At 48.3% G+C, this 27,370-nt stretch overlaps 1 protein-coding gene across 1 annotated transcript in view; it reads left to right on the top strand.

Moving 5' to 3' along the window:
• Positions 1-27,370, top strand: part of shank2a (SH3 and multiple ankyrin repeat domains 2a) — a 164,913-nt gene that overhangs the window by 108,855 nt on the left and 28,688 nt on the right. Inside the window, exons 15-17 of the mRNA XM_070970007.1 lie at positions 4,610-4,691; positions 10,613-10,695; positions 13,740-13,864. Of these exons, the coding sequence (XP_070826108.1) occupies positions 4,610-4,691; positions 10,613-10,695; positions 13,740-13,864 (290 nt within the window). The remainder of the gene's footprint in view (positions 1-4,609; positions 4,692-10,612; positions 10,696-13,739; positions 13,865-27,370) is intronic.

Here is a 27,370-nt window from a genome sequence, read left to right as displayed (position 1 = left end):
CCGTCCACCATCAGAAATATCACCGTAATTTTCAGACTATAAGCTGCTACTTTTTTCACACGCTTTGAACCCTGCAGCTTAAACAACGAAGCGGCTAATCTATAGATTTTTACGGTAATTAAAAATTCAAAAAATCTTACTGTGTACCATCTTTCTGTGTAAATATCTCATGTTAAAACGTGGTCACCTGCGACTTATAGACAGGTGCGGCCTTTATATGTACACATCTTTTTTTCTTTCTAAATTTAGGTGGTGCAGCTTATATTCAGGTGCGCTCAATAGTCCGGAAATTACGGTAAATGATAAAAGCAGCAGAAAACATTTTCTGGATCTTCTCCCTCTCTCATATGTGAAGAATGCAAGCTAGCATGCATTCACCTTCTCATCACATCAACAGACACACACACACACACACACACACACACACACACACACACACACACACACACACACGCTGATTCAACTCAAACACCTTTAGCTTCTAATCCCTCTAATTCAATACATGTGATGCTGCAGGATTAAGCCCTGCTTAGACGTGCTTTGTTAGGGTTCAACTTTGGACCCCTGAGAGCGCTTGAAGAGCTATGTATGGGAAACACACACACACACACACACACACACACACACACACACACACACACACACACACACACACACGCACGCACGGCTCCGTGGTTAAGCAGGTGGTGTCGGGGGGCTGCAGCCTCTCAGGTCTCAAAGCAAACGCTGCAGATTTGGGTGGATTCTTGTCAGCGTGTATCTGAGCTGAGCTCACAAACGGCCGACTGCGTCTGTGTTTCCACACACTTCATGACATCGTGACGCTCGATCAAATGTGCTCAGTATTTCAAAATGTGATGGCTTGAGATTACATGTAATTTATTGTGGAAGAAGAAAAACACGCGTCAGCCCGTCCTCACAAACTGTGATCAATGACCGACTGGACCACCTGACGATGACTGAGGCTCGTTTTTCTGCTCCTGTAACACAGCAGCTGTTTCCATTCAGGTGTTTTTAGGCCTATTTTGAAATATCTCAATTCAGAAAGCTGGATGCAAACAGAAAAAATCAAAAAAACTTGTTTGTTTCCACAACAAAACCCACAGAAGAAGAAGAAGAGCCAGTTCCTGCCTTCGCCACCTTCGCCACCTTTGTCTTCATGTCACGTGTCTCGTGTTGTTTCTGGTTTACAACACTCTTCTTCTGCTCTGTTTATTATAGCCAGGCTGGACGTAGCGTGTAGTGTAGCTCCTCACTCACTAAAAGCTGCTGCCTACATCACTCACTTCCTTCTAACTCCATTGTGACTGTTTTCATTTTCAAACTTTGTCTTCAGCCGACGCTGATTCATCAGACCACACGGCTAAAGGTCTAAAAACACGGGGATGCGCTCAGAAAATATGGCGCTGTGTTCTCATTGGCTGCATGTCCTGCACATTACCTGTGAGCAGCAGCTCTTTCAGCGTCATCACAGGCGACACCGATGAACTGACTGAGAGCTAAACAGTGTGAGCTGGTGCAGGTTAGCTCACGCTGCGTGCATGTTTACGCTGTGACTGAAGATAAACGATGCTTTTAACGCACCGGGGACAGAAGAGACCACATTAACAAACGTATGCACGCGTGTCTGTTTCTTAATTACTGCTGTTTAACTCGTCACCCTGCAGCGTCTGTTGGTTACACTGATGCACAAGCAGAGAGGTGCGTTTCTTACTGACTCACATTCATGTACAGCATGTCCATCCGCAGAGGATGATTGTATTCTCACTGTCTGTGAATACCACCAAAACACGAGACCCTCACCTCCACCTGCGGGCGCAGCAGCAGCGCCAGCAGCTCGGAGATGTCAGAAGGTTTGTAGGTGAGCAGTGTTTGCTCATCACGCCGGCATCATGTGGCCTCAGGCTGCTGATTACTGTAGTAATCGGATACTGCTGCTGATCTGATGGGACTGATGGTCAAATGCTTCAATTAGAATATTTCACCTTTTAGATTTTCACATATGGTTTATATGGGAATAATTAAAGTATTATTTATGCAGCACTTCAGGCCTGGAGCGACCTCCTGTTCCTCCTGCTGTCTGTGTTTGCACTCCATCACCTCCGCTTCCTCGTTACCTGCACACCACAGGTCACATGACAGCGTTATGTTTCATCATGGGCCGTTCAGCTGTGGTTCTTACATGAGCAAGTCAAGATTAAAACATGTACAAATGGCAAGCATGAGGCAACAGTCTGCAGCCATGCCAGCAGCTCTGTACACAAGCTAAATGCTAACATCAGCATGCTAACATGTCGACATGTTTCTGTCTGGGACTTCTACACATTTTGTCCTTATTATTACGATTCATCCTGAGGGGAACATGAACAGGTGCACCAAATGTTGAAGAAATCTATCCAACATTTGTTGAGATATTTCAGTTTGGATCAAAGTGGTGGACTGACAGCTGGACGTGTCCATCTCGAGAGCCCCCAGCAGACACACCAGCAGGTCTGAACACAAATAATAAACGTGACGAAAACGATGAATCAAATCGACCGACTTCTCGAAGGAGGTCGTGATTTCAGAGAAACACAGCCTCCAGCACAACTGCAGATCATGTAATCTGATCAGGACAAAGCTCGGCATCCATCACAGCTCCAGCGACGCAGCCGTGCAGCTCGTCGCTCTGCAGGTAGCGACGCTGCGTCACAGCGATTCCCGTCAGGCTACGTCAGCCCCTCCGTCCCGTTCGCGCATCACTCCCTCGCATCGTGAGGTGAGATGGAGTAAAGGGAAAAATAAAGAGCTTGAAGCATCCCAGGGAGGCCCAGATGCCTGACACACACACACACACACACACACACACACACACACACACACACACACACATGCTTCCAGTGTAAACAGCTGACAGAACAAAGACACAAACACACAGTGTAATGTGCATATTTTCACACAGCACACAAACATGAGTACTCTGTGTTAACATTCAGTTATACATATGCACACACACACACACACACACACACACACACACACACACACACACACACACACACACACACACACACACACACACACACACATACTCTGTGCATCTCTATTGATCTGTGACCATAGAAACCAGCTGGTGGCAGTCACACAGCAGTTGCTATGGAGTGTGACTCTGCTGTGGAGGTATTTTTCTCTCCCTCGATACTCTGATTTTTTTTTCTTACACACATTAACTCCACCCCCCCACCCCATCTGGGAAAATAAAGCCGTCCTCCATCGGTCCACCGTCTCCTTCCAGCCGCGTCCTCCCTCCTCCGATCTCACGCTGTGGACGTAGAATCGGAGGGGGGGAGAAAAAAATGTTCCTGCAAAGATGACGAGATCTAAGCCGGATCAGAGGAGATGGAGTTTCTGTGAAAGTGTGACAGCTGGTGTGAGAGAGCATGTGAAGGAAGGAGAGAGGTGGAGAGGAGGGGAGGAGGTGGTGCTCAGCGGGACGGGGTGGATGAGATGGGCTCCACTCTGCAGGTCATGTGTGTTTAAAATGCACCTTTTACACAGAACCTCCAGTTTTCATGCTGCTTTCTTCATCCATGGCTCTTTAAATGAAAGTGCAGATGAAAGGGAGGCAGGTGAACGGGGGCGAGGCCACACCTGAGGACCTCACTGACCTTAAAGAACAGCTGGTGAAAGGTGTCGTGGACTTTGAGGTGTTTTCTTCTGTTCTCACCTTCTGCACATTCACAACGTCGCCTTTTGTTTAACGGTCAAGCCTCTGATTTCTCCATCCACTGGCCAATATTGCCACCCTCTGGATCTTTGTTAAAACACTCAAATTAGATTGATTAAAGTTCAATTAAAGAGCCTCTAATTGTCCCAGGGACGGCGCTCATGGATATTTTTATGTGAGCGTGGATTAAACGAGGCGAGCTGCTGAAGAAGGTGGGACAGATGTGTCTCTCTCAGGTAGATGGAGGGTGAATATATTGGACCCTGTCAGGTGACCAGAAGCTCGACTGTACCTGGATGCTAATGTTGCTAACGTTGCTAATAAGGAACGTTCAGCATTAAGAACTTCTTAAGGTGATAACGTGTCAAATGTTGTTGACAGCTTGGTCTCAGGTAATGCAGGTTTAAAATCAGAGCGTTTTCAGGGATGAACAGGATTACTGTACGATGATACGGTGACTTGGATTGTCAGCCTGAATCCTTAAAGCTGCAGCTGCAAATCCAAGGGGCAGATTTGATGCTGCTGTGGGTCTGGATGCTGATGAGAGACACATGAGACAGGACAAAAGACAGCATCGGTCACCTGAAACGATATGTTTACGCTCACCTCTCGCGGCCGTGAATCATGATTCTCTGAAGCTGAAGCTGAAGCTGAAGGTCGTGCATCTCTCAGCTCTGAGATGTCGTTGTGTTTAGCTGTGTAAAAACAGGCCGAACTTCCCCTTTAGGAAAAACTGTCCATGATGACATGAGGGGCAAATGTCCCGTCATGTTATTGGAGGCTGAAGTGTTTCGGGTGGAGCTAATTGTCGGGGTTTTACTGTCCGTCGCTCTGCCCCCAAACTGCTGTTATTGGCTACAGATTAGACGTGAGTATTGATCTCTTTCTGCTGTGTTTGGGCAGATTCCCGAGCGGACCGTGCTGACAGGCGGAAGCTCTTCAGACATTACACTGTGGGCTCCTATGACAGCTTTGACGCCTCCAGGTAAGAGCTCACACACACACACACACACACACACGCTCAAATCATACGTACATGTGTGTATACTCCATAAAAGTCCTGCTACCGGACATGCAGACTCGCTTCAGGAGGCTGTTCAACTTTGCGTGGAGCTGTTTGGTTTGCAAGCTTCAGCTTTCGATGGAAACTTTTCTTCTGTTCTTGAGGGATTTAAGACGCCGTCCCGTCCTCTCAGCTAAGTGAAAAGTCCTGTCTAATGGCACCTGACGTTGAATCCCACGGTCTTCACCGTGTTCTCTCTTAAGTTATTCGGCTCCACTCGTCTTCTCTGTTGTCACATCCACTTCAATAGAAGCTTCATCAGAATTGAAGGTAGACGTATGCTGCTCTGTTTGTGTGTGTGTGAGACACACAGAGAGAAAGGCAGAGCTCGGAGTTTATCCTCCACCGTCAACAAATCCCATTTAGAGAAATCGATGGTGCAGGTGAGCTGAGTGTCCTTGCAGGAACATGAATATGGATCAGCTCTGGGTTGCGTTTGATCACGCCACCGTCAGGCATGCAGCGCTTTGCATAGCAGAGCATGTGCAGCAGTTTTAACAGAAGCATGCCAAGGTCGAAGGTATGACCTTCCTCCTCCTCCTCCTCCTCCTCCTCCTCCTCCTGTCCTGGAGGGAGAATGAAGAGCTACAGAGAATGAAATCCTGCAGATTTGCACAAACTTGTGAAAAAGTGCATTGACTACTGAGCAGTCAATTCTCATTTTACCCACAAATTTAGAATTATTAATGAGGCTCTGAGGACTGTAACTGATGCTTCTTCATCACATCAGTTCAAAGTTCAATTTTCAGTGATATAAAACAGAAAGAAGCTCTGAATGAAGGAGGACTAACAGTAAAGACTCAGGCGCTTTAAAAATAGGCAGATCATCCATCATCTGACTCCTACATTACCCACAATGCAACTCTGCTCCCGACAGTTCGGATCAGAGATTCAGGTGTGTTATGCTAATAGTGGCTAACGCTCCTACAGATTTGTTTCACGGTCTTCAACTGACGCTGACTCGAGTGACATCACCAGAGGACGTTTCCCAGCAGCTCCCTCTGAGACACTGAAGGCTTTTTAGGACTTCTGTCACACATTCAGTGGAACGGCCGAACACCTGGAATCAGTCTGATGTGGACACCTGGTGGAGTTCCCCTTTAATGATCAGCCGTATGTCACAACTGTCACTGGTGGCTTTTCTGCTGATTGCTAATCAGTTAATTGAATAATCATCTCAGCGCTACACGATAGCTGCTCACAGATCGTTTCAGACAGAGACTCTGGAGCCACGCTGAGGCCACAGAAATTCAATTTGAACCCTACTTTTAGTTTAAATGCAGGACCTTTACCTTGAACGCAGTATTTTTACATTGTGTTAGTACTGATTTCTTTAAATAAATGGTCAAGATACTTCTGCCACCACGGACTTCTTGTCTCCTCTTGCGTCTGAGAGCCGCTTTAAGGTATTCGTCAGCTTTAAATTGCTGCTCTGCTCTGTGTGCTCTGCAGCACACGATGTCAGGCCCGTGCATTGATATATGAGATGTGGAAGTGTGTGTGGTGATAAGATGCTGAAGGACACTGTGACATTTCTGTCGTTTCTCTGCTGGAGTCCCTCTGACAGGAAGCCATGAACACGCTGCAAAGTGTTCAGTGTGACACAGACTGAGGACCCGTGTGTCCTCAAACATCCGGGGAAACCTCAATGAAACCTGAACCTGGATGTACACATGTGGAGTTTGTGCAAATTATGTCATAGCTGATGTTTTTCTCTGCATCAGATATGAAAACGCGTGCACTTCTTTTCTGGAAAGTTGACTTTTCCACATCCAGCTCTTCCTTCGCTCTTTAAAGATTCATAATTGTTTTTTAACTGGCAGAGGGTGCAGCTCAATTTTGCATGAGGCAGGAAGTCCTCTGCTGTGTGTGTTTACGGGCAGGAAGAAGAAGCCAAACAGCAGTTTGATCTGCACTCACGATTAGAAGGAGGCAAACTGAGCCGTGAAATATCACCGATGAGTTACAGTAAATACACCTGCAGCATGAACCAGCTCACCTCCGTTCACATGCAGAACAGGACGTGAGGAAATGCTGACTCAGCTTTTGGCCACAGTCCTCTTTTGATTGGACGATGAAGCGCAATGTCATTGTAACTTCTGTTGGGAAAAATACTGATTCACTAAATATTTAAATTGTTTATTGTTGACTTAAACATGTTAACTTACTGGAAAACACATTAAATAGTAGAATGTAAACTCTGCAGGTTTCTAAAACCCAAAAACTTTTCCACAAAGCACACAAAGGACGTCACCTCAGTGTGTTTAATGAAGATATTACCTGACAGGTGTTTACTGAGCGTGAGGCTCATAAAACACGAAGTGAAATCGTAAAGACGAGCTGCAGATTTCTCAGCCGTCCACCTCACGTCTGTGCGATGGAACAGATCTGCTTCAGCTTGAATCAATGCAGCCTTGCACACCTTCACAGAGAGCTCGTGCTTCTGCAAAACCACAACTGCGAACCAGAGAGCGTTTCTCACTGCGGGACAATTAACTGTCCAGCTTCCTGCCATCAGGACAGGAGGGACGAATGAACTGTGAGTCATGGATCAGGTTGTAGTGGACACGTCTGTGTCCTCTGATGTCACAGATACACAGAAAACTTGCTGTCTGTGAGGCTCCACAAGATCATAGAAAGGCTCTCTCTGATTGTTGCTTTGTTGTGTTCAGCCAGAAGAGTTCAAAGACGTGATGTGAGACGCTTTTACACACATTATGTCCACTGTTTGAAAAATGGCCTTTATTAACAGAAACGTCAAAAGAAGATTTGTATGGAGCAAAGGTTCTGAACGTTATGATCCTCTTAATGACTGTAATGGATGGAGAGTGTGGTTAATGGCTTGCTGTCACTTCATTGTGAGCTTAAATGAATTCAAAGTGTGTTGATACCCAGCAGACTTGCAGCGCTGCACCTCGAGGCTCAGACAGCCTGCAGGTTGCGATCATCACCTTAACCTTCGTCCTGACGACAGTGAAGCAGCACAGAGGAAACTACCACCACCGGATCGTTTATTAGCTTTATGGTTTGTTTATTTATCTGTGGCTCTAGAAAATTTCCTCATTCGGAGGGATAAGATGTGAAAGTGAGAGTGCTTATTTCCAGCGTGGTCCCAAGAATGCATGAAAATATGTCATGAAAAGAAAAAAGATCTCATTAGAGCCACAAAGTTTCCTCGTTCACACACGTTCAGTTGTAAAAAGAGACAGCATCATGTTCCTGTAAAAATGTCCGTGCTGACTCTTGCTTTGACACAGCCTGCAGGAGCTCTGTCCTCGCAGACTGAGGCTGCAGCGAGGTGAGATGGAGAGGGAGGAAAGCCAGGTGTGGACTTTTATACGTGACGCATCAGCTCCCCGCTGTCTGAGACAAAACGCTGACGTGGAGTCACGCAGCACAAACCAAGTCGGCGAGAGGTTAGAGAGGCTTGTCCACAGCGACTGACAGACCAGCGAGCATCTTCTTCTCCACCGCCCGTCAGTCATGTGGTCCAGCAGCTTGATGGCTGTCCGAACTCCCTTGAGGCAGACCTCCAAACTCCAATGAAAAGCTTCCCGTGGACAGCAGATGAATGTCTGACAAACAAGCGGCCATTGCATTGCAGGCAGAGCCTCTCCTGCAGACTATAAATACACTGCGGCCTCCCACGGCGGGGCCCAGATTGAGGCAGCGCGCTCCCCGGGGTAAACCTCATCCCGTACAGCCTGTTGAGCAGCGTGTCCCACATCCTGCATGCTCCACTTTGTTTTGATGGAGCAGCCTCAGACCGTTGCCCCCCCCCCCATCACCCTCAATGAGCTGGGTCCTCTCCTGCAGGCTCACCTATGGAAGCTGCCACCGTGTCAGATCTGAGCAATCAAGGTGTGATTACCTGTGATCTGCTATGAGCCAGAGGGTGTGTGTGTGTGTGTGTGTGTGTGTGTGTGTGTGTGTGTGTGTGTGTGTGTGTGTGTGTCAGCAGTGTGGGCCTTCTTCCTCTCTAGACAGACTGCGTTGCTAAGGGAACAGTTGCTAGGATGGCGGTCGCACCTCTCTCTCCGTCTTTATTCTCCCCTCGCTCGTCTTTCTCGCTCTCATCCCACGTGTCTCTTCAGTGTAATCCTTGCGCCCAGTGTAAACCCAACGATGCTCCACACAGCAAACCCCTCAGGCTGGAGGAGCAGACGTGGCCTTTGAGCTGCACCTCTGCTTCAGACGACTCTGATCGGCCTCACCACACCAGGCCGCCATGGCCGCCGCAGGAAATGAGAGGTGGAACGTACCATTTTATGCATATTCACACATGAACACCAGGGGCGGAAACCGGTCCTGGTAAACACACAGCATTACGACGAAGGGGAAAATGTCAGATTAGGCGCTTCACTGCTGAGTCAAACTTCAAGCGGCGCTTCTCATTTCGGAGTAATCCTTCTCTCGTAGCGCCGAAGCTGCATCGCCGTGTGGAGGATTCCTCACACACACAACTGCAGCAGCAGCAGCAGCAGTGGCGGAGGTTAGGATTAACAAGCGCAGCTGCTGTTGGCTGAAAGGAGGAACTGGGAGACATAGTGTCACATGCATTTTGTAATCTGCGTTTGAAGCTGCAGTTGCAGGCTGACTGCAGAGCTTCTCTTTTTAATGATGAGGGAAACGTAGAACGTCATTTTCATGTCTGCTATTAGTTATCTGTACATATTTGGTCTCAAGGAGTGGGCGGAGGAGTGCAGGTAACAACAAACAGGCGAGGCTGGATTACACCAGGCAAAGCAGACGGCAGCCCCAGGTCCCCAGAGTCCCCTGAGGGCCCATATGCATTGTGTGTTAGCTGGTTTTTGGTGATTTAATTTACTAAATTTGGTCCCTCGGGCCCCCAAACAAATCTGAAAGTCCAACCAGGCCTCTCGTTTTTAAACTCCATGTTAAAAAAGTTAAAAAGACAGCGTGCAGATGGTTTCCTCTTCACCTGATGTTTGTTTTGCCTTCTGTGGTAGTTTATCAGAAACATTGCTGTCACACACTCCTGCATCTTCATCCTCCATGAGCATCTTCAATGTGAAGTTCTTCTTTGGAAGCTTGCAGAGTATCAATCAATCAATCAATTAACTGATCAGTCAGTAAGTGAAGTCACCCCCCCCCCCCCCCCGTTCCTCCTCTTTGCCACACACACACGCACACACACTCCGTAGCAGCCAGTCTGTGCTGTAGCTGGTCGCACATTGCAGAGCACCGCACACCTAGGCATCCATCCGCCGCGAGCCTCTGCTGCTCCCTCCCTCGCGCTCTCTCTCCCTCCACCCCCCAACCCGGAGAGCTTCAGCCTTCCTCCCCGCCTCATCATGAGCCATTAGCCGCTATCACCGCCAGCCTGATGTCGCTTCTCCTCGACGGCGCAGCACTCCCACACCGCCGGCCGGAGCCTCCGCAGCAGCGGCGGGGGTAACCGCGCGGCCGACCCCGCGTCTCCGCGCAGGAGAGGCGGCTGACAGGCGGCGGCAAGGGAGTAGCAGGGAGGGAGGGAGGCGCGTTTCTTTCGTCGCCCCCCCCCCCCCCCCCCTTTTTTTTTTTTTTTTTTTTTTTTTTTTTGGGTCATCTCTCTTCTGGAGATGCTGTCGCCGGGCTGCCGGGGCCGCTGTCATACCGTTTGATAGAGACAGAGGCCGGCGAGAGGAGGAGGAGGAGGAGGAGGAAGGGGAGGCGGCGGCGGTGGTGGTGGTGGTGGGGTGGGGTCGGGGTTGCCCTGCCCTGCCCTGGCCGGACTAGCTCTCCTCCAGCACCATGAACCTCCACTCGGGCAGGGCGTCCGTGGCCATGCTGCGGATGATGGGCTGTGCTAACGGGCGCTCTGCGCGGCATCTCCTCCACAGTGACTGCGTGGTGGACGAGAAGACGGTGGTGCTCCAGAAAAAGGAGAATGAGGGATTTGGCTTCGTCCTGCGAGGGGCAAAAGGTAGGAACATTTCCACTTTTTCTGCTTTTTTACTCTCTGTCTCTTACATCAGGCGAACATCAGCTGCTCTGAGACCACCAACGCGCACGTTTGCATGTGTGCACCATGTACTCAGGTGTCATTTCATGTGCTGTTTGTGCTGTTTGGCTCATCTGAGATCAGTGTGAGGGCTCCTGTGTGAGAGAATGCATGAAGTGATGCTGTGCCCCCCCCCAACACAACCATGCCAACACATGCAAATAAGTTCTGCTATTAAAAATGCATTTGAAAGCAACTTTATTGTGCGTATAAGACACACGCACACACAGACACACAAACACACAGCAGAGGTGTCAGATACATTGTGATGGCATGTGCTGTTGTCATGGTTGCAGGTGACGGCAAACCCTCCCAAACTTGGCCACATTTTGACGTCACATGTTCTTCCCACCTGTCCGAGCTGACATGAACACCTGTAATATGACATCACTCGTTCAGGGAGGAAAGGCGTCGTTTAAAAACAGGTCTGCTTTGGATTCGTGGTTGGCGTGCACCTGCAGCTACGCGCAGCACCCAGCGTCATGAGCCGCTGCGATGCGAGTGGCCGATCCAGGCGGGTTGATATTTCACCAGGCCACGAGATTGGCTCTAAAAATAGCCAGTTTGAGCTGCTGCGTCGGTTTCTGTGACGATCCTCGCCATGTCATAATCCACGTTGCGCTCCACAACCGTGCGGTGCCGTTCGATTGGTCTGCCACGGTTACTGTGGAGATGTAAATTTAGTATATCCATGCGCCCGTTTTCTGAAGACACGGAGAGGAAGAGGGGGAGGCAGAGACGGAGAGGGAGGCTGACATGGAGGGAGAGGAAGGAAGGATTTGGTTTGAAAAACAAGAGGAATGTTCTCGTCGCTCTGACACACTCTGCTTTCACCCCGGGGAGCTGACCCAGCCGAGCTTAACACACACACGCGCATGCACTGATGCTCGAGCTGTCACATAAGCTTACATCCTCTTTTGCTCTCTGCCTTTCTGCTGTTTTTTTTTTTTTTTTTTTTTGCTCTCCGTCCATCTCTCCTCCTCTTCCTCTGCCAACATCCCCGTGTCACACTCGCAGGCAGACACCTACAGAAACGCAGTCATCGCAGGCGTGTAGATCCCCCCCTGAAAGCCTCGTACGTGCTCGTGTCTTCCAGAGGATGAGTTATAGGAAGTGTCACTTGTCACCACTGGTTTCTCCCAGCCGCAATATTTTTTTAACCTCCCCGAGAGCGAGGGAGGGAGGGAGGGAGGGCTGGAGCCATGTGAGGGGAGAGAGGAGTGATACTACAGTACAGGCTGGATGCGAAACGGAACAAATTTAAGGGAACCACAACATTACAAAGATCCCTAATACGAGCAACGTTTAACTGCGTTTGTCTGCACATGCACACTGAAACTTTCTCTTTTTAAATGTGTGGTGCTGTGAGATCAGTAGCACGGTTTTCCAATGTGTCTTCCAGCCTAAACAATCACATTTTTGTCCTTGTCTCCATTATCTTCATCACATTTCACCTCGTCTTCCTGAACAAAAGGGCTGGGTGTCTAACGTCAATGCTTTTTAATTAACAGCTGAAATGTAGTTCTAGCACCGAGTATCAGCGACTGTCAGGTGTGGAGGGTTGGCTTTATTTGCTCATTCTTCATCAGATAAATCATCATTTTTAACTGTATTTTGTTTAGGCTGCTTTGTGTTGAGCCTTTGAGAAGTTTGGAGATCTTCTCGTTACCTAATCTAAGACATTAAAAACTGTCAAATGATATCAGCTCTAATAAATAAGCCTTCTGTTCCTTCAAACTGTCCTTCATCAGATACCCTAAACAGACACAAATGGATCCTTAAACGTACACAGACTCTTAAATATCTCATGAAAAATCCTTCAAAGTGCAGGACTGGCAACACACTCTTCATTTCAATCCATAATTACTTGATTGATTAAATTAACACTTTGAGAAATATGCTCGTTTAGAGATTGATATCTGCTGAGTCTGCGAAGCCTAGCTTAGCTCAAAGTCGGGAAGCAGCAGGAAACAGTTAGCCTCCATCAAAAGTCAAGCAGCAGCAAAAATGGCCTCTGGTAACTCCAGAGCTGTCATATTCACACATGGCACGCTGTTATCTTGTGAGCCCATCACTGATGCTTTCAAACGGCACCTTTTGCTCAGCTGTGACAGTTCGCAAACCTGGTTTCCCGCTCTGGGGTCAGGACTGCTGAGATGCTAATCGGGTCCAGCTGGTGCTGGTCAGGAAGTAAATCCAAAGCATAAGCTCGTGCTGCATTCTCCTCCTGTAATTCTGAGGCATTAATTATTCCAGATGGTTTCCTCATCTAACCTCATCGCTGATCCATGGATGCATTAAGAGAGAGTCACGCCATAAAGGAAATCAGCCATTGCGTTGCCTTTTTATAGTGAAAGCACAAGTGTGTAATTCATCTTTGAGTAACTGAACTCAGTGTATGACAGTTAATGTTGGATTTAACTGCCAGTGGTGGTGGAGCTCTTGTAGCTGTCAAGAATTCTTTATATCTTCAACTTTGAATTACAACAGCAGCCAGGAGTCTGTCCCTCCTCTAATCCAGCCTGTACGATCAGACGTGATCAGAGCTTTCTTTAAACCCGCTTCTATATGTTAGATAATGTAAGATATGGCAGGTAAACATGACGCTTTAGGAAGCCGCATCTTTACCGTTGACCCCTGCTTCAAGTCTTTGTGCTGAGCTCGGGTAAACGCACCCAGGCCATGTCCTGTATCGGACACAGACAGAAGACATCAATGTCAAAAGGACGTTTGAAAAGGTGTTAACATTAACTGCACTTAGGTGGAAATGGAAAGCAGCCATCAGTAATGTTATTGATTTCAGCTGTGATTGATGAACTGAACCGTCCAGTCACTGTTTCATTGTCAAATGTCTCCTCGGACAGCGTCTCGTGTTTTGTGTGCATTATAGCGTCTTGTAGGTGTCCCTGCGAGTCGTTGTGCTGTCTCTATAATCCTCTCCCCCTCTGTCCTTCCTCGCCGTGCAGCGGATACGCCCATCGAGGAGTTTACTCCCACACCTGCCTTCCCCGCCCTGCAGTACCTGGAGTCGGTGGATGAGGGAGGGGTGGCATGGCAGGCGGGGCTCAGGACGGGGGACTTCCTCATCGAGGTAAGAGCTGCTTTTCTGCTTTGTGGTTTCCGCCGCTGTTGTTGGATTGCACGTTGGTTTTCTGTGTTGTTAGGCTGATTCTGATGTTGCGTCGAGTCGCTCAGGATAACGGTGTCAGCTGTAACGTAACACGCACAGCAAATATTTGTGTCCTCTTGTGTTTGAATCCAAATGTCTGCATCCATGAGCAAAGTGTGTGTGTGTGCGCTGAGTTCAGGGGATCTTCTTGGGGCTCATTTTGAGCACTTTTATGTGAACCAGATTTTGTCATAATGCTAAAGTGCATTTGAACAAGACCTTTTACTTTAAGCCGTTTCAGCAGCCCTTTACTGTGAAATTGCCAGTTTGCATGCAATTAAAGCGACGGCCGACTCCTGCCACTTCTGATATGGACGGTGACTTGTGGACGAAGGAAAGCATTTTCTGCACATCACTATGCGATGGATAGCGTCCAGAGGGACTCATGAGGCCTGTGTTCAGTGCCGCTGAGGCTGGCCTGCATGGACGAGCAGTTAATGCAGGTTGTCCTTGTTGTGGTTGATGTAGCAGTGTAGCAGACCATCACATGAAGAGGATGTTAGCTAGGTGAGGTTCATAAAAGCCGCAGTTTTTCAGCTCTCGCTGTTCATTTAGCAGGCCAGTGATGGACGCAGTGAAAAGACAGACTTGGAAAATAGATCAGAGACATATTTAGAATATCGTCTCCATCTGTAATGTTCTGTATTTTATGTGGGTCATTAGCTTCATGATGCTAACTGGATGGCAAATTACTTTCTCAGCTGATTTTACAAAGCAGCAAGTACAAGATCCATGCTGCTCCTGAGTTACAGCTAGCTGTAACCTACGCTAAGCTTAGGTTACAGTTAGCATGTTGGCAACCCCAGTTTTACATCGCTATCAGCTGGAAAACAGTCGTTATTTTCACACCTTTGCTCATTTGTTGCTAAAATCAACATTCTTTGTCAGAATACACAAGTTACTATCTTGCGTCATGTTAGCTAGTGATGTAATTTGGCAAACTAGCCAACAATGTTAACAAGCAAACCAGCTAAGGTTAGCCAGCTAGCTACGCTGCATGGATCTCGCATTTGTTGCTTCGTAATGTTAGCTGATAAAATTATATGAAAATGGGAAGCTAGCCAGTTTACGGGCCAGATCAGCCTGGAGTCTGTTGAATTAGCTGACATTATCTACTCAGGACAGTATCGTATATTTGACTGGCTAATTTGTTCTTCCACACTCAAAGCTGTCACCTCTACTTCCAATAAAAGACGTCATAGTGTCAGAAGCTGCAGGAGAACGGTGGAGGATGAGAAGAGGAGTTTAAAAGGAGAAGTCTGTGTTTATCTTGGCAGTATTTGCCAACGCCGGGCTGAAAGTAGTATCATCGTCCGTGTGTGAGACCTCCTCTGGTCTAATACGGCTGATGAATTGGATTTGATAGTGTTTGAGTTGAAGAGGTACAGTGTTGTTTAATGAAGTGGTTTTACTTTTCATCTGTTAACTCACTTGTTCAGTTTATTAACTTCATTTCAGCACCAGCTCGTAGCGTGGCCTATAAACAGCCTGCTGCATGGACGGGAGCAGTTTGCTCTCCACACCAGGGTATTGATCGTTGATCAGGTTGTGATTTATGCGACTTGGATTTAAAACATCTGGTGTAAAAGTCAGATTTCCCAGTAGGCAAGCATAGTTTCTGTTCTGTCGAGGCTGCGCAGGGAGACAAGTTCGTTAATCAAGCTCATAATGACTTTGTGTCACAGAGACTTATTGTTCATCTATTAATTCATGGTTACTCGTAGTTGTAATGGAAAGAAAAGAACTCTTCGTCCTTCGTGTGTTGCTTCAGGTCATGAATTGAAACTGACCTCTCAGTCAGGAAACATGTTTTATGTTTTCAGTCCAGTTTGTTTGTTTGTTTGTTTGTTAGTTTGTCCGCATGATTATGGAAAAATGACTGGTCTGATTTTCATGAAGCTTGCTGGAAGGACGTAGCTTGAACCAAGGAAGAGCCCATAAAATGTTCCAAGTTTACGCTTCACAGGAACAAGCGACAATGACGGAGGGGTGGACTGTTGGCCTTGGTGGAGGTCTGCGCTCTCTGAGTGCTCTTCTAGTTTATGTTCTTGTATTATGAATGGATTGTGAAATAATGCAAACAGCAGAGGAGGAGGGGTGCTGCTGGGCTGAGTCTGAGAACATCGCAGTGTACACCACTGTTTGATATACAGCTCAGAAAAGTCCCAAAACGAATCCCAATCAGTGACGAACCCTGGCCTCAGAACAGCTGAGCCTTTCATACCCAATCATGGTACTCTCACCTGTTACCAATCAACCTGTTTACCTGTGGGATGAGCAGCTGTAACACTTGTTATTGTGGGGTCTCTTACCCTCCAGATGCCTCCGTGTTAAAGACGTGTTTTGTCTGGATGGCCTGGACTCAGTAATATTTGCTCATGCCGGCCTCTCGCTGAAATGCTTCCCGGTCATTACGCATCGCTCGAGCACTGGTAGAAGTGTCATGTGCTGAATATGACTGTGGGGATTTCAGTCACTGTTGGACCCTCACATATCACAAATCACATCACGGCTGCTGAGAAAAGCCAACGAGGGGAAAAGCATGTTGTCTATTCGAGTTGGCAGCACTTTTCGCTGCTCTTCTGCGACTCCGTAACGACTGCATCTGTGAGCAGCGCTGCACCGGGAACGGCTTTATTTTGTGTTTCTGCTGAACGGAGCATCACACGAGGAGAGCGAAGTGTTTCTGTGTCTGCAGCTCAGCCTCGGTATCTCTCGCTCCTTATCTTTCATTTGTTTTATCTGTTTTCTGTTGACCCCTTTAATCATCTCATCCGTCTGAAGTCGAGGCTGCAGATGCATCGCAGAGCCGACGTGTTTACAAGCTGCATCGACGGGCTTGACACATTCACAGCTGCACGGCCTCTAGCTGCTGCAGCTAGCCGTCCACAGCTCAGCTTCTCTAATGAGCGTCAGAATATCCGGCTCTTCCGATCGCCGTGCTTTTTATTTTGACCTTGTTCTGCAGTTTCACTCAAAATATTTATCGAGCAATCCTCTCCAACGGTGACCTTAAAGGATCGCTGCGGCTGCGTTTGAGTTGGACCATCCTGGAGGTGCAGCTCAGCAGCATTCGTTGGCATTCCTCCACCCAACAACACAGCAGAGCTCTCCTTTAAGGTGTCAATCATCACCTCCTGCTGCTGCAATGCCAGGGAGAGACGCACAGATATGATGGAGGACAGAGAAACGGGCACAGCTCACGTTTGGCAGACAGCACTTCCTGTTTCAGTCCAGCCTGATTTTGATTTGGTGTCACTTACTCTCACCTGTCTCACCTGTCGCGTGCTCCTAATGGACCGTTTTCAGTGATGTGATGCCCTGTTGGACTGGTGATGACTCTTGATATTTATGTACATAAGAAATGTAAAAGAAAAATGTGCTGGAGAGGTGTGAAGAAAAACTGTATTTAGTGCTGTGCGATATGGACAAAAATATATATCGTGATATAGGTCATTTTATATCCCGATAACGATATATATCCCGATATAGTATTTTCACTTAAAATTATATATATACACACATGAAATGAATGCCAATTCCTCTGATCTTTTCTCCTTTTATTTATAAAACACATATTTTATACAATTAAAAACAATAAAAGTCTTTTTAGTGCCAGAGTCCCTCTTTTTGTTTCTATTTTCTGTTTAGTTACTAGACAATTAAAAAACAATTCAAAATAAAATAAATAAATAAAACACAAATATCAAATGGACAAATACCATTCAAAAATATCTGGTAGTGCAATCAGTTTCATCACTTCGTGGTTTAACTTTAGTAGTCTGTCTCTGCACTGTTCTTCATGCCGTGTCTTTAAGTGATAGAAAAGATTAGACGTGTTTGAGTCGCTAGTGACGACTTGTTGCCGGCATGTTTTGCAGATTACCATTTTTTGGTCGGTGTCTGCCTTTTTAAATCCAAACCAGTGACAAACAATGGAGTTCCTATTCCCTCTTTTCGGCACCAAGTCCTCTTTGGGTTGTGTTGGTTCAGACTCTGACTTTCGCACGCATGGCTGAAAACGTTAGCAGTGACGTAAACTGCTACCGCAAAGCACGTTTTTCACAAGCAGAACGATCAAAGATCTGAGGCCCGTTCCTCTGATACGCAGATGGTGACAGCGACACGTTTGACAGGTGATTGTCTCCTCAGATTGTGTCACAGGCAGTCTTTGTTAGTGAAACATGTCAAAATAAACCAAATCTCAAATCAGAGACGGCGACTGAATGAAGACCAAACATAGAGACCATTAAAGCAGCTGCTGGTGGTCCGTTTAAGTCTTAAAAAACAAACTCGACTCTGCGACCAAGCTAATGATTCAAAGGGAAGATTCTAGAAACAAGAACTACAAAGTGAGCGTCTGTTGGTTGGTGCAGGTGTTTCCTCCATCCTCCCGTGGTTATCCTGGTGATGGGGTTGCCGTGGCAGCCTGTCAGCCGTGGTGTATCGTCTCTTTATGGTCCCGCCAGGTGAGCTGCAGCGTTCAGCTGCCAGTCAGAGTCGTGTTTGCTGACAGGTAAAGTCTCCATCTTCACGCGTCCATCACGTGTTCGGACGATGGATTTCCTTCCACACAGAGCGCCGTCACTCCTCCCGTGATGCGTTCTTATCTTCTAAAGGCTTTGTGCTACCTGGAGCGTCCTCACAGGGTGGACTGGATGATTTTCAGGTCATGGCTTGAAGGACAGGAACAGAGACGAAGAGGCAGACAGATGATAAATGGACGCTTGTTTATTAACGAGCTTTTATCATCCTGCAGTTTATTTCAAAGTACCTGGCCGACATTAAGTTATAGTAAAATTGTGTGCGTGTGTGTGTGTGCGTGTGTGCGTGTGTGTGTTCGAACATCTGTTTTTCTGTCCGCGAGAGCAAACATGTGCCCCGTGTCCTTCCTCCTGTACATTAGCGGAACATTTCCATTTGCATGCATGATTTAGGGCCGGCTGAGCATCAATCTTTCATCGCCTCGCGCAGCCCGGCACGAGGAGGCACGCATGCATTCTGCGCTCACACACGACCAATCAAACCATTTGCCTAAATGTGTTTAAGTGGGCGCTCTCATCGTCCCATCAATCGCCACCGTGCTTCAGCGCCGCTCATCGACTCTGAGTGAGTGAGACGAGTCGATGAGACGAGGCCTCTGACGACCCGTTAGTGATGTCCTCGTCACCTGTTTGAGGTCAGAAACCGGGTCGGGTCGGAGGTGACTGTGATGACGCACAGCTCGTGTGCCGCGGCTGCAGCTGCTCCCCGCGGCCGCAGTAAGTGGTCGGCCATCATAATTGCGCGATGTCCTTCGGGATTGTCTCCTCGCTGGCGGGACAGGGTGGCTCATTTCCTCTGCTCCCTGTCCACCTCATGCAAAGCCTCCGTGCTGCTCTCAGCGTTCAGGACGTTATTGATTTGATTTAATTGATTGATTGACGCATGAATCAGGCTTCAGAGAATCTGTCTTCTGTCTGTTTTCACTCGTCTGTCCACAGACGTGAAGGACGGGTTCAGTTTTTTTGACAGATGCAGCTGAAGACCTCACTTCTTCTTCTTGTCTTTTAAACAGTTTTGATGTTTGTTTCTCAGTGGTTCAGCTGCAGTCCTCAGTCCTCAGCAGCTTCTTTGATTATATCTGATGAGGAGGAGTGTGTGCAGCCGCCTCTCAAACCGTCTGAGGAAGTGAAGCCCCAAACAGACACCTGACCGCCATGTTTGCTCGCAGTCGGTCAGCACGCTGGTGAAATCGGTGTTTCTCTTTGGTTGAACATATTCAGAACCGTCCCAGAGCTCCTCGGTCGGCCTGAACGCTCCTGCTGATCCACCGTCAGCAGGAGCGTTCAGGCTTTCCTCCTGCTGCCCTCAGTCATTTCCAAAAGGCTGAATTACCTGTTGAAAAGGTTAGATCCATTACACAGCGTGAAGTAATATTTCCTCTGCTTCATCTTCTTTGTCTGGAAATGTGAGCAAAACATTTTAGACTTCGACCAAAATAATAATAATAATGGAGCCTGACGGAGGCTGACTTTTCAGGCCGGCGTTTGAGAGATTAAGAGGCAAAAATGATCAGCTGGTCGCATTAAAACATAACAAACACAAGAAACCTGCTGATCAGCACATTAAATCCAACTTTCTACATTTCCGCTCTTCTCAGTCGACACGTCTGAAGGTGCAGCTGATCGATCACTGATCAATCTGTGCATTTGTTTTGGTTAATCATCAGTCGATTCATTTCTCGCTCTTGAAACCATCAGTGGTGTCTTCACAGTCCTTTTTTTTTGTGGGACCGGTTGTTTAAAAAATAAACGTATTCAGTGAAAATGACAAAGAGAAGCAGCGAATCGTCACAGTTTAGAGGCTGGAAGCGTCGGATGTTTGACACTTCAGCCATCCATTAATATTTCAGCTCTTTATGTGTGATCACATCTGATAACGTCCGTCCAGCCGGCTCTCTGCAGCGTCTCTTCAACATTAAAGCCAGCGTTGAAGCTGTTTGTTCAGGTCTGAGCTGCTGACTCACCAGCTGATCAGCTTCAGTTATTGATCTGATATGAATGAAAGTTGAACTGGAAGGTCGTGCTCCTCTCAGGTGAACCTTGGCCAGGTGCAGCTCGCAGGCAGATCATGAACCAGACGACGAAGCTTCGTTCAGGCCTTTTGGCCGAAACCTTCAGCTTCATCGTTCGTTATTTACAGCCGGTATGATCTGAGGCCGGCGACGTTTGACTTCCTGCGAAAGCAACAGTCGCCTGCTGGAGATGGAAAACCTGCTGTGACCTAAATGTTCTGCACGAAGCTGAAAGAACAAAGAGAGACAAAAGCCTCAGTGGGAGATTTGTTGGTGTCTGAGCTTCAGTGATTAAACTGAAACCAGATCCAAAACGAATCATCAGCCGCGCTGATGAATCCATCGCTGACCACTCCATGAACTCCTGCAGAGATGCACCCTGACTGCTCTCCCAAAGTGAACAGTACTGCTCTCCTCAAGCTTCCACCCAGCTCCCCGTCAGTGTTTGAGTCCCAGCCGTGGACGGCGCTGAGCCCCACGGCGTCGACGAGGACCGGAGGAGGTCTGCAGCTGAGCGGAGCTGCGAGGAGCAGTGACGCTGCTGTTAGAGGAGAGCGCTGCTGCTAACTCCACATAACATGCACATGTTAGCATCCTGTGTGTGTCTTCTGTTTGTGTGTCTGTGCATGCAAGAGTGTGTGTGTGTGTGTGTGTGTGTGTGTGTGTGTGTGTGTGTGTGTGTGTGCAGTGGAGGTAGATGGAGTAAAGCACTTACTTTCTTATATAACACACAACTTTGGCCAAGAAAGGATGTGTGACCAGTGTAACATGCAAATGCATCTGCCTCCCTGTGCCCCCAGGTGTGTGTGTGTGTGTGTGTGTGTGTGTGTGTGTGTGTGTGTGTGTGTGTGTGTGTGTGTGTGTGTGTGTGTGTGTGTGTGTGTGTGTGTGTGTGTAGTCCTTCTGTCAGATCTCTGCCTCCCTGCATCTCTCTGAGGGCTGCAGCACAGCACACAACTGTCAGCTGTGCAGTGAACTAGCACAGGCAGTCCTCACCATTTCTTTCTCAAACGCTCTGAGAGGGCGGGGGCGGCGGGCGGGGGGGGGGGGGGGGGCTCTCTCATCGCCGTGCAGCAGGCGGCTCGCTGTCTCAGGTCTTTGGTTTCTGGAATAAAAGCTTGTGTGTTTAGGCCAGATATGATAACATTAGAAGCTTAAGACGTAAACCACACAGACATTAGTCCTCAGCGGTGTGTGAGGTGTGTTTAATCTAATCTTAGGGATCTTTTCATAACCTAAAATGTCAAAAAAATGAAGATGCAATGCAAATTATGAGCCGAAATGTAAAATTTCTGCAGGACTGTCTATGCACACACGGGCTGAAGCGGACTTCCATCCTCTGACGTCTAACATCTGCATTTTGAAAACATTTATACATGTGATGCTTATCTGGTGCCTGAAATGATCCGTACGACTGTGAAAGGTACCTGCGCTCTATTCAAAAGCCATTTTCCTCGTAGATTTGGCCAAAAATATGCAAAAATGCGTCTTTTGAAATGTCACTTTGTCTGTGCGCTCGCTGTCTGTCATCCTGCAGGCAGAAAGCCTTCGAATGCAGTTAAATATAGAAGAGAAAAGCTGCTGTTTGAGATCAGGGACACCAGCAGACTGTCAAACGTCTGGTTTCCCACTTTGCGTTTGTTGCTGTCTGACCTCATTTTCAGATTTGGATTCCAGGTTGCATCATTTTTTGTGTTTTTTGTGGACAGAATTATCCGAGTGGAGACGAGTAATCGTAAACCAGCTGAAAATACAAACATGCCACCTCGCCTCAGCGCTGGCATCAGGTCGTTTCCGTGCTCCTGATGGGATTACAGCCATTATTGCCCTTGACCCAGTTACGCCTGCCCAGGGAGCCGGTTTGGCGGGCGGCGGCGTGGCTGACCGGAGGGTTAGAAGGCCAGCAGAGGCAGGTTGTTGGCTTGTTAAAGAAACGCTGCGCTGCTTTTAGCTGCGCTGTTGATTCTCAGCCAAACCGACGTTTTACTCCGAGTACATGAACAAATGTTTAAAACGTCTCCTCCTCTAATCATTGGTGTGTGCTCATGAGAATACTGCATTATTAACCGCAGACGTCGGCTCATTTTTGCATTATACAGTGATGGTACTCCTGTCTAAGAGGAGAGATGTGCAGCATGAAACAAGCTCGCGTTCCCTCGGATCAGACCTCAGAAGACCTCATGTTTTCCAGAACCGGAAAGGGCTGGAAATGTTCGACGTCTCTGTCTTTGAATGAAAAGACAAAGCAAAGTTGTGCATGTGTCTCTAAAGCCTGACGTGTGACTGCTCTGAGCTCTGCTGATGAGCTGCTCTGGCTGACACACGCTGTAGTTTATCCTGACTCAGTCCCACACACACCGTCCTGCACGTCCGCCGCTGGAAATAGTCCTCATCACGTTCATTATTTACCTCCGCTTTGGCTCTGTTGGCTCAAACCTGCAGCCCCCAGCTGTTTGTGAAAACAGCTGGATCTGGAATGATTCAGCCTCAGGATGCAGTTGGCAGCTCGACCAGCCGCACGCCACACCTTCATCTTCCAGGAGGCTCATCGCAGTGCAGATGTTTGACTCAAGGTCGCTCTGAGGTCAGGCGGCCGACCGCGACCCGACGTCTGCCTCAGCAAACCGAAGCCGAGGCATCGTGAGCTGCTCAGCTTCCCAGCCGTCCTGAGACTTTGCGTCGTATAGACAGAAGTTGGCCTGCAGCTATTACATTTCCTGTTTTCAGAGTTTCAATGAAAACCCACCAGAGGAAGTGTCTCGGTAAATATGATATAATGCTGTGGGAGTGATGAAGCAGACTTAAAATCACATTGAGGAAACATAACGGAGAAGAAAGCGTCCCGTCGGCCCAGCGCAGCTTCGACAGACGGCTCGTGTGTCTTTGCGTGTGTGTAGTTCGTATGTGCGTGTTGGCTTTATGCGTGCTCGTTGAAGCAGGTGTGTGATGAAGGGTCACCTGCAGCGGGGGCTTCAGCTGTGGCGTTTGACACCAAACAGCCAAACATCTGAGCTTCCTGACGAGTTTCTGAGGTCAGTCCCGTCAGGATCAGCTCGTTTTTCTATCAGCAGAGACTGAAATGATCTGAACGTGTGTTCTGACTGAGCCCCTCATCCGGCTGCAGCTCAGGACCTCCCAGCCTCCTCTGGACGTAGATGTCCGTTCGTTTGTTTTATAAGCTGCTGTTACTCCTGTGAGAGGGGACGATGTGCACCGTGACAGAAGGTTTCTCTCCCTCAATGATCTGCACATCAGACCTCATCAGACTGGAAAACTGGGTGCAAGTTCAGACTTTCTGCATGTTTAAATCTGCACTATTCACTATGTTCATATGAGCAGTGGGTGAAGTGACTCCATGTTGAGGTGAAAGGTGTCGCTGATGATGCCAAACCCACCTGACGGCTCATCAGCCTCACCTCCAGCAGCAGCAGCCTGCAGCGCTGATTAACCTGCTGTTCGCCCCCCGCCCAGCACCGAACCACACACAGCGTTAGCCACGGCAGCTAAAGAAACATGCATTTATCTGGAGCTGGTGGAAAGGAAATATTGTGCTTATATTCATCAGGTGGTCAGAAACTGGCCTCTGAATGAACGCTGGCGCTGCTCTGCACCTGCTGGATGTGTTGATAGGCGACTGTTCGCTGTATGAACTGCTGTAACGTGTCAGCGTTGTTCCAGCTTCCTCTGCTGCCGCCGAACGGCAAAAAATCAATTATTGACAATTTCTGAAATGTCACAAAGAGAAAATCAGTGGGTGTCTCCACCAGCTACCTTTACATGAATATATCAGTTTATCCTCCACACGCGGTCATGTGACCTGTCTGAGCTTTGGGGGGGGGGGCTGTAAATGTGGAGGAATGAAGAAGAGCCTCCATCATCATCAGTTCCCCTCAGCTATTTACTCACTTTAACACTTTAACACTGATCAATACCCCTCAGTGCAAGTCAGGAGTCTCACACATGCAGCTGTGCGTACACACACACACACACACACACACACACACACACGCATCACATGACGTTCAGTCTTAAAATAACAGACTGGAAGCGTCGTTTCCTATAAATAATTTATTTACAGTGCACAAAGAGCAGCACGCCTGAGCTCAGGGAGACGCTCTTTCTCCTCAAAACAAGCGCGACACCGCCCGCCGTCCAATCACGGCATGAGACCGAAACCCTTCAAGATGGCTGCCGCGGGAGAATCAGGAGACGGGGTGAGATTTAGGCGAAGCAGCTCATTGACAAAAAGCAAGAGCTCAGTGTCAAATGAAGTCCCCGTTTAATGATGAATGGTATGATCCACCCCCCCCAACCCCCCCGGTATCACATGGCAACTGTCGCTTAGCAACCAGGAACATGTTGTGTCTTCCCGTGTACACGGCGATGATGCAGCTTTTAAAAGCAAAGCTCAGCAGAGACTCTGGAGACGGACCGTCTGAGGGACGGAGGACAGAGAGAGGGGACAGGGCTGGTGGGGGAGGCCTGCAGGGTGGAGGTGACGGGGCTGAATGAGTTCGGAGGTGTAGCTCACCCTGGTTCCCCTGAGGTGTTTCGAGGAGCTGTGTTAGCTTGATAACCAATCAGCAGTCAGATACAGTTGATCCCAGATGCTAGCATCCACCAAAGGCTAACGCTAGCTCTTTCAGGAGGTGCTTCAGTGCTAATTCAACAACAAACTGTCGGCTGAGCCGAATTAAGAAAAGCATGTTTATTCACTTGCTGCGGCTTCGTCCGGAGGTCGGAGGGCGCTTCGCCCGTCCTGGAAGAGGAGTCACGGCGAGGCGGGATGCAGGAGTCAAAGATTCACATCCACTCTGAGACAGAGGCCTCAGGAGACATGAGTGTGGAAGCTTTGCCAAATAAAAGAGCAGCACACGTCTGTTCCCGTGGTTCAGGTGAGCTGATCCTTTAACGTTCAGCGTCAGGCCGAACGAATCAAACCCAGAGATCTGAGCTGACTGAAGCGGCCTGTGCTGTGATGCAGACGTGGCCCGCCGCCGCTCCGTCGACCGTTTGGATGCGTGCCAGAGTGGCGGTTAACGCCGCGAACCGTCCTTTAGCGTCCTTCTCTGCACTGCGTGAGAAGCTTATGTGTCTCTGAAAGCCCATTGGCTGACAGCTCCGTCTCGTGACTCCTGTTTGGTGGCCTGGACTCAGCCAGCAGATTCAACGGTTCAGATGTGACCTCGGGCTGTAAGTCCGGCATCCAGTGTGTGTGTGTGTGTGTGTGTGTGTGTGTGTGTGTGTGTGTGTGTGTGTGTGTGTGTGTGTGTGTGTGTGTGTGTGTGTGTGTGTGTGTGTGTGTGTGTGTGTGTGTGTGTGTGTACAGTGTGTGTGTGCCCTCACATGCGCTCTCATCCTCAGTTTGATATTCAGCCACATGATTCATCAGAGTCAAGACTCTTCTAAGTAGGACTCTGAGTCATCACAATAAAACTCTGGTCTCCATCTTCTCGTCCTCCCTCCTCACTCCATCTCAGTCCTTTACTTTATTCCTCTTTATGTTTTCCCCACTCTCACACACACACACACACACACACACACACACACACACACACACACACACACACACACACACACACACACACACACACACACACACACACACACGGCTTCTGCCTGTATATTTCTGTATTTAATGAGCCTGCTTTGATGTACTCCGGCTTCCTATGAGGGGAAAACACACACAGGGCTCAGAGGGCTCTCCCCCAGCCCCCAGCCCCCAGCCCCCAGCCCCCAGCCCCCAGCCTTCCACGCAGATCGGCTCCATGTTTCAGATGCTGATGGATGCTGCTGCCTGTGTGTGTGGGTGCAGGTATGCAGCCGCGCTCAGGTGCATGCAGGCGCGTGTGCGGTTGCAGATTCGTTTCATCATTTCTTTTTTTTTTTTACTTCACAAAGGAAGGAAGTGCGTCACGTAGGTGCTGTTATTTTGATTTGTTCCTGTCTGTTTTTGAGCATCAGGACACGTCAGATGTTAGATTTTAGGATTTTTACACGCTGAGGCTGCACGTTGCCTTCAACATCAGATGCTCTGATCCGATCCGCTGGATCAGGGTGGTGTGACCTCTATAAGCCGATTGGGCGTCAGTGTGAGCGATCTGCATTAAATACAGTTTCTTCATCAATTTCATTGAAAAAATCAGCGTTTCTGCAGTCAGTTGGTTCATTCACAGCCTCCACCTCACTGCCTCACCTGTCAGCGCCGCAGCAGTCCACGGCCTCACGCTGCCTCACGTAAAGGCAGGAGGGAAAGCAGACCCTGAGCTGATGTTTTACGCTCACTTTAAAGCATAAATAGATGAACTCTGAGCTAAAGTTCGGGATAATGTGGCTCAGTGGACGCATCAGATGAAGAAGATCTCACGGAGCTGCGAACAGCGTTCACCTGGAGCAGGTGGCAGATCAGAAGGTGCTGGTCTGGAGGCAGAGATCTGCCTGGATTAGGGATCAGCTGCAGCTTCTCCTCCTCATGCTTTTCTCTTTTTCTCACCTTTTCCATGAAAGTTTCTCTTCTTTTGCATTGCTGACATTAACCTTGTGCACGTTCATCCTTAATTTCACCTTCAAGCTACCAGCAGGTTGTTGTTTCAGCGTCTGTGGGGTTCATTTCCCTTTAAGTCACATCGGTTAAATGAACACATGAACGAAGAGTCAGATCAGCTGTCTGTCGCTGTTGTCAAGCGTTTCCTGATAGAAACTCAGTCAGCTGACCTCTGAGCGGGCCTGTTAACCCCTCCCTCCTCTGACAGGCTGGATTAGCGGCGTGTCGTTTCAGCGCCCCCTGCGTAGGTCAGATTATAATTGATTAACCAGATTAGCGAGTGTCGGCGAAGGAGGAATATTTGCGCGCGCTGAGGCCGAGCGATCGG

The sequence above is a fragment of the Chaetodon trifascialis genome, chromosome 1 (genome assembly GCF_039877785.1).
Source record: "Chaetodon trifascialis isolate fChaTrf1 chromosome 1, fChaTrf1.hap1, whole genome shotgun sequence".
NCBI classification, from domain to species: Eukaryota; Metazoa; Chordata; class Actinopteri; order Chaetodontiformes; family Chaetodontidae; genus Chaetodon; species Chaetodon trifascialis.
Note: the sequence above shows the minus strand (reverse complement) of the source record. Positions and strands in the feature narration are given on the sequence as shown.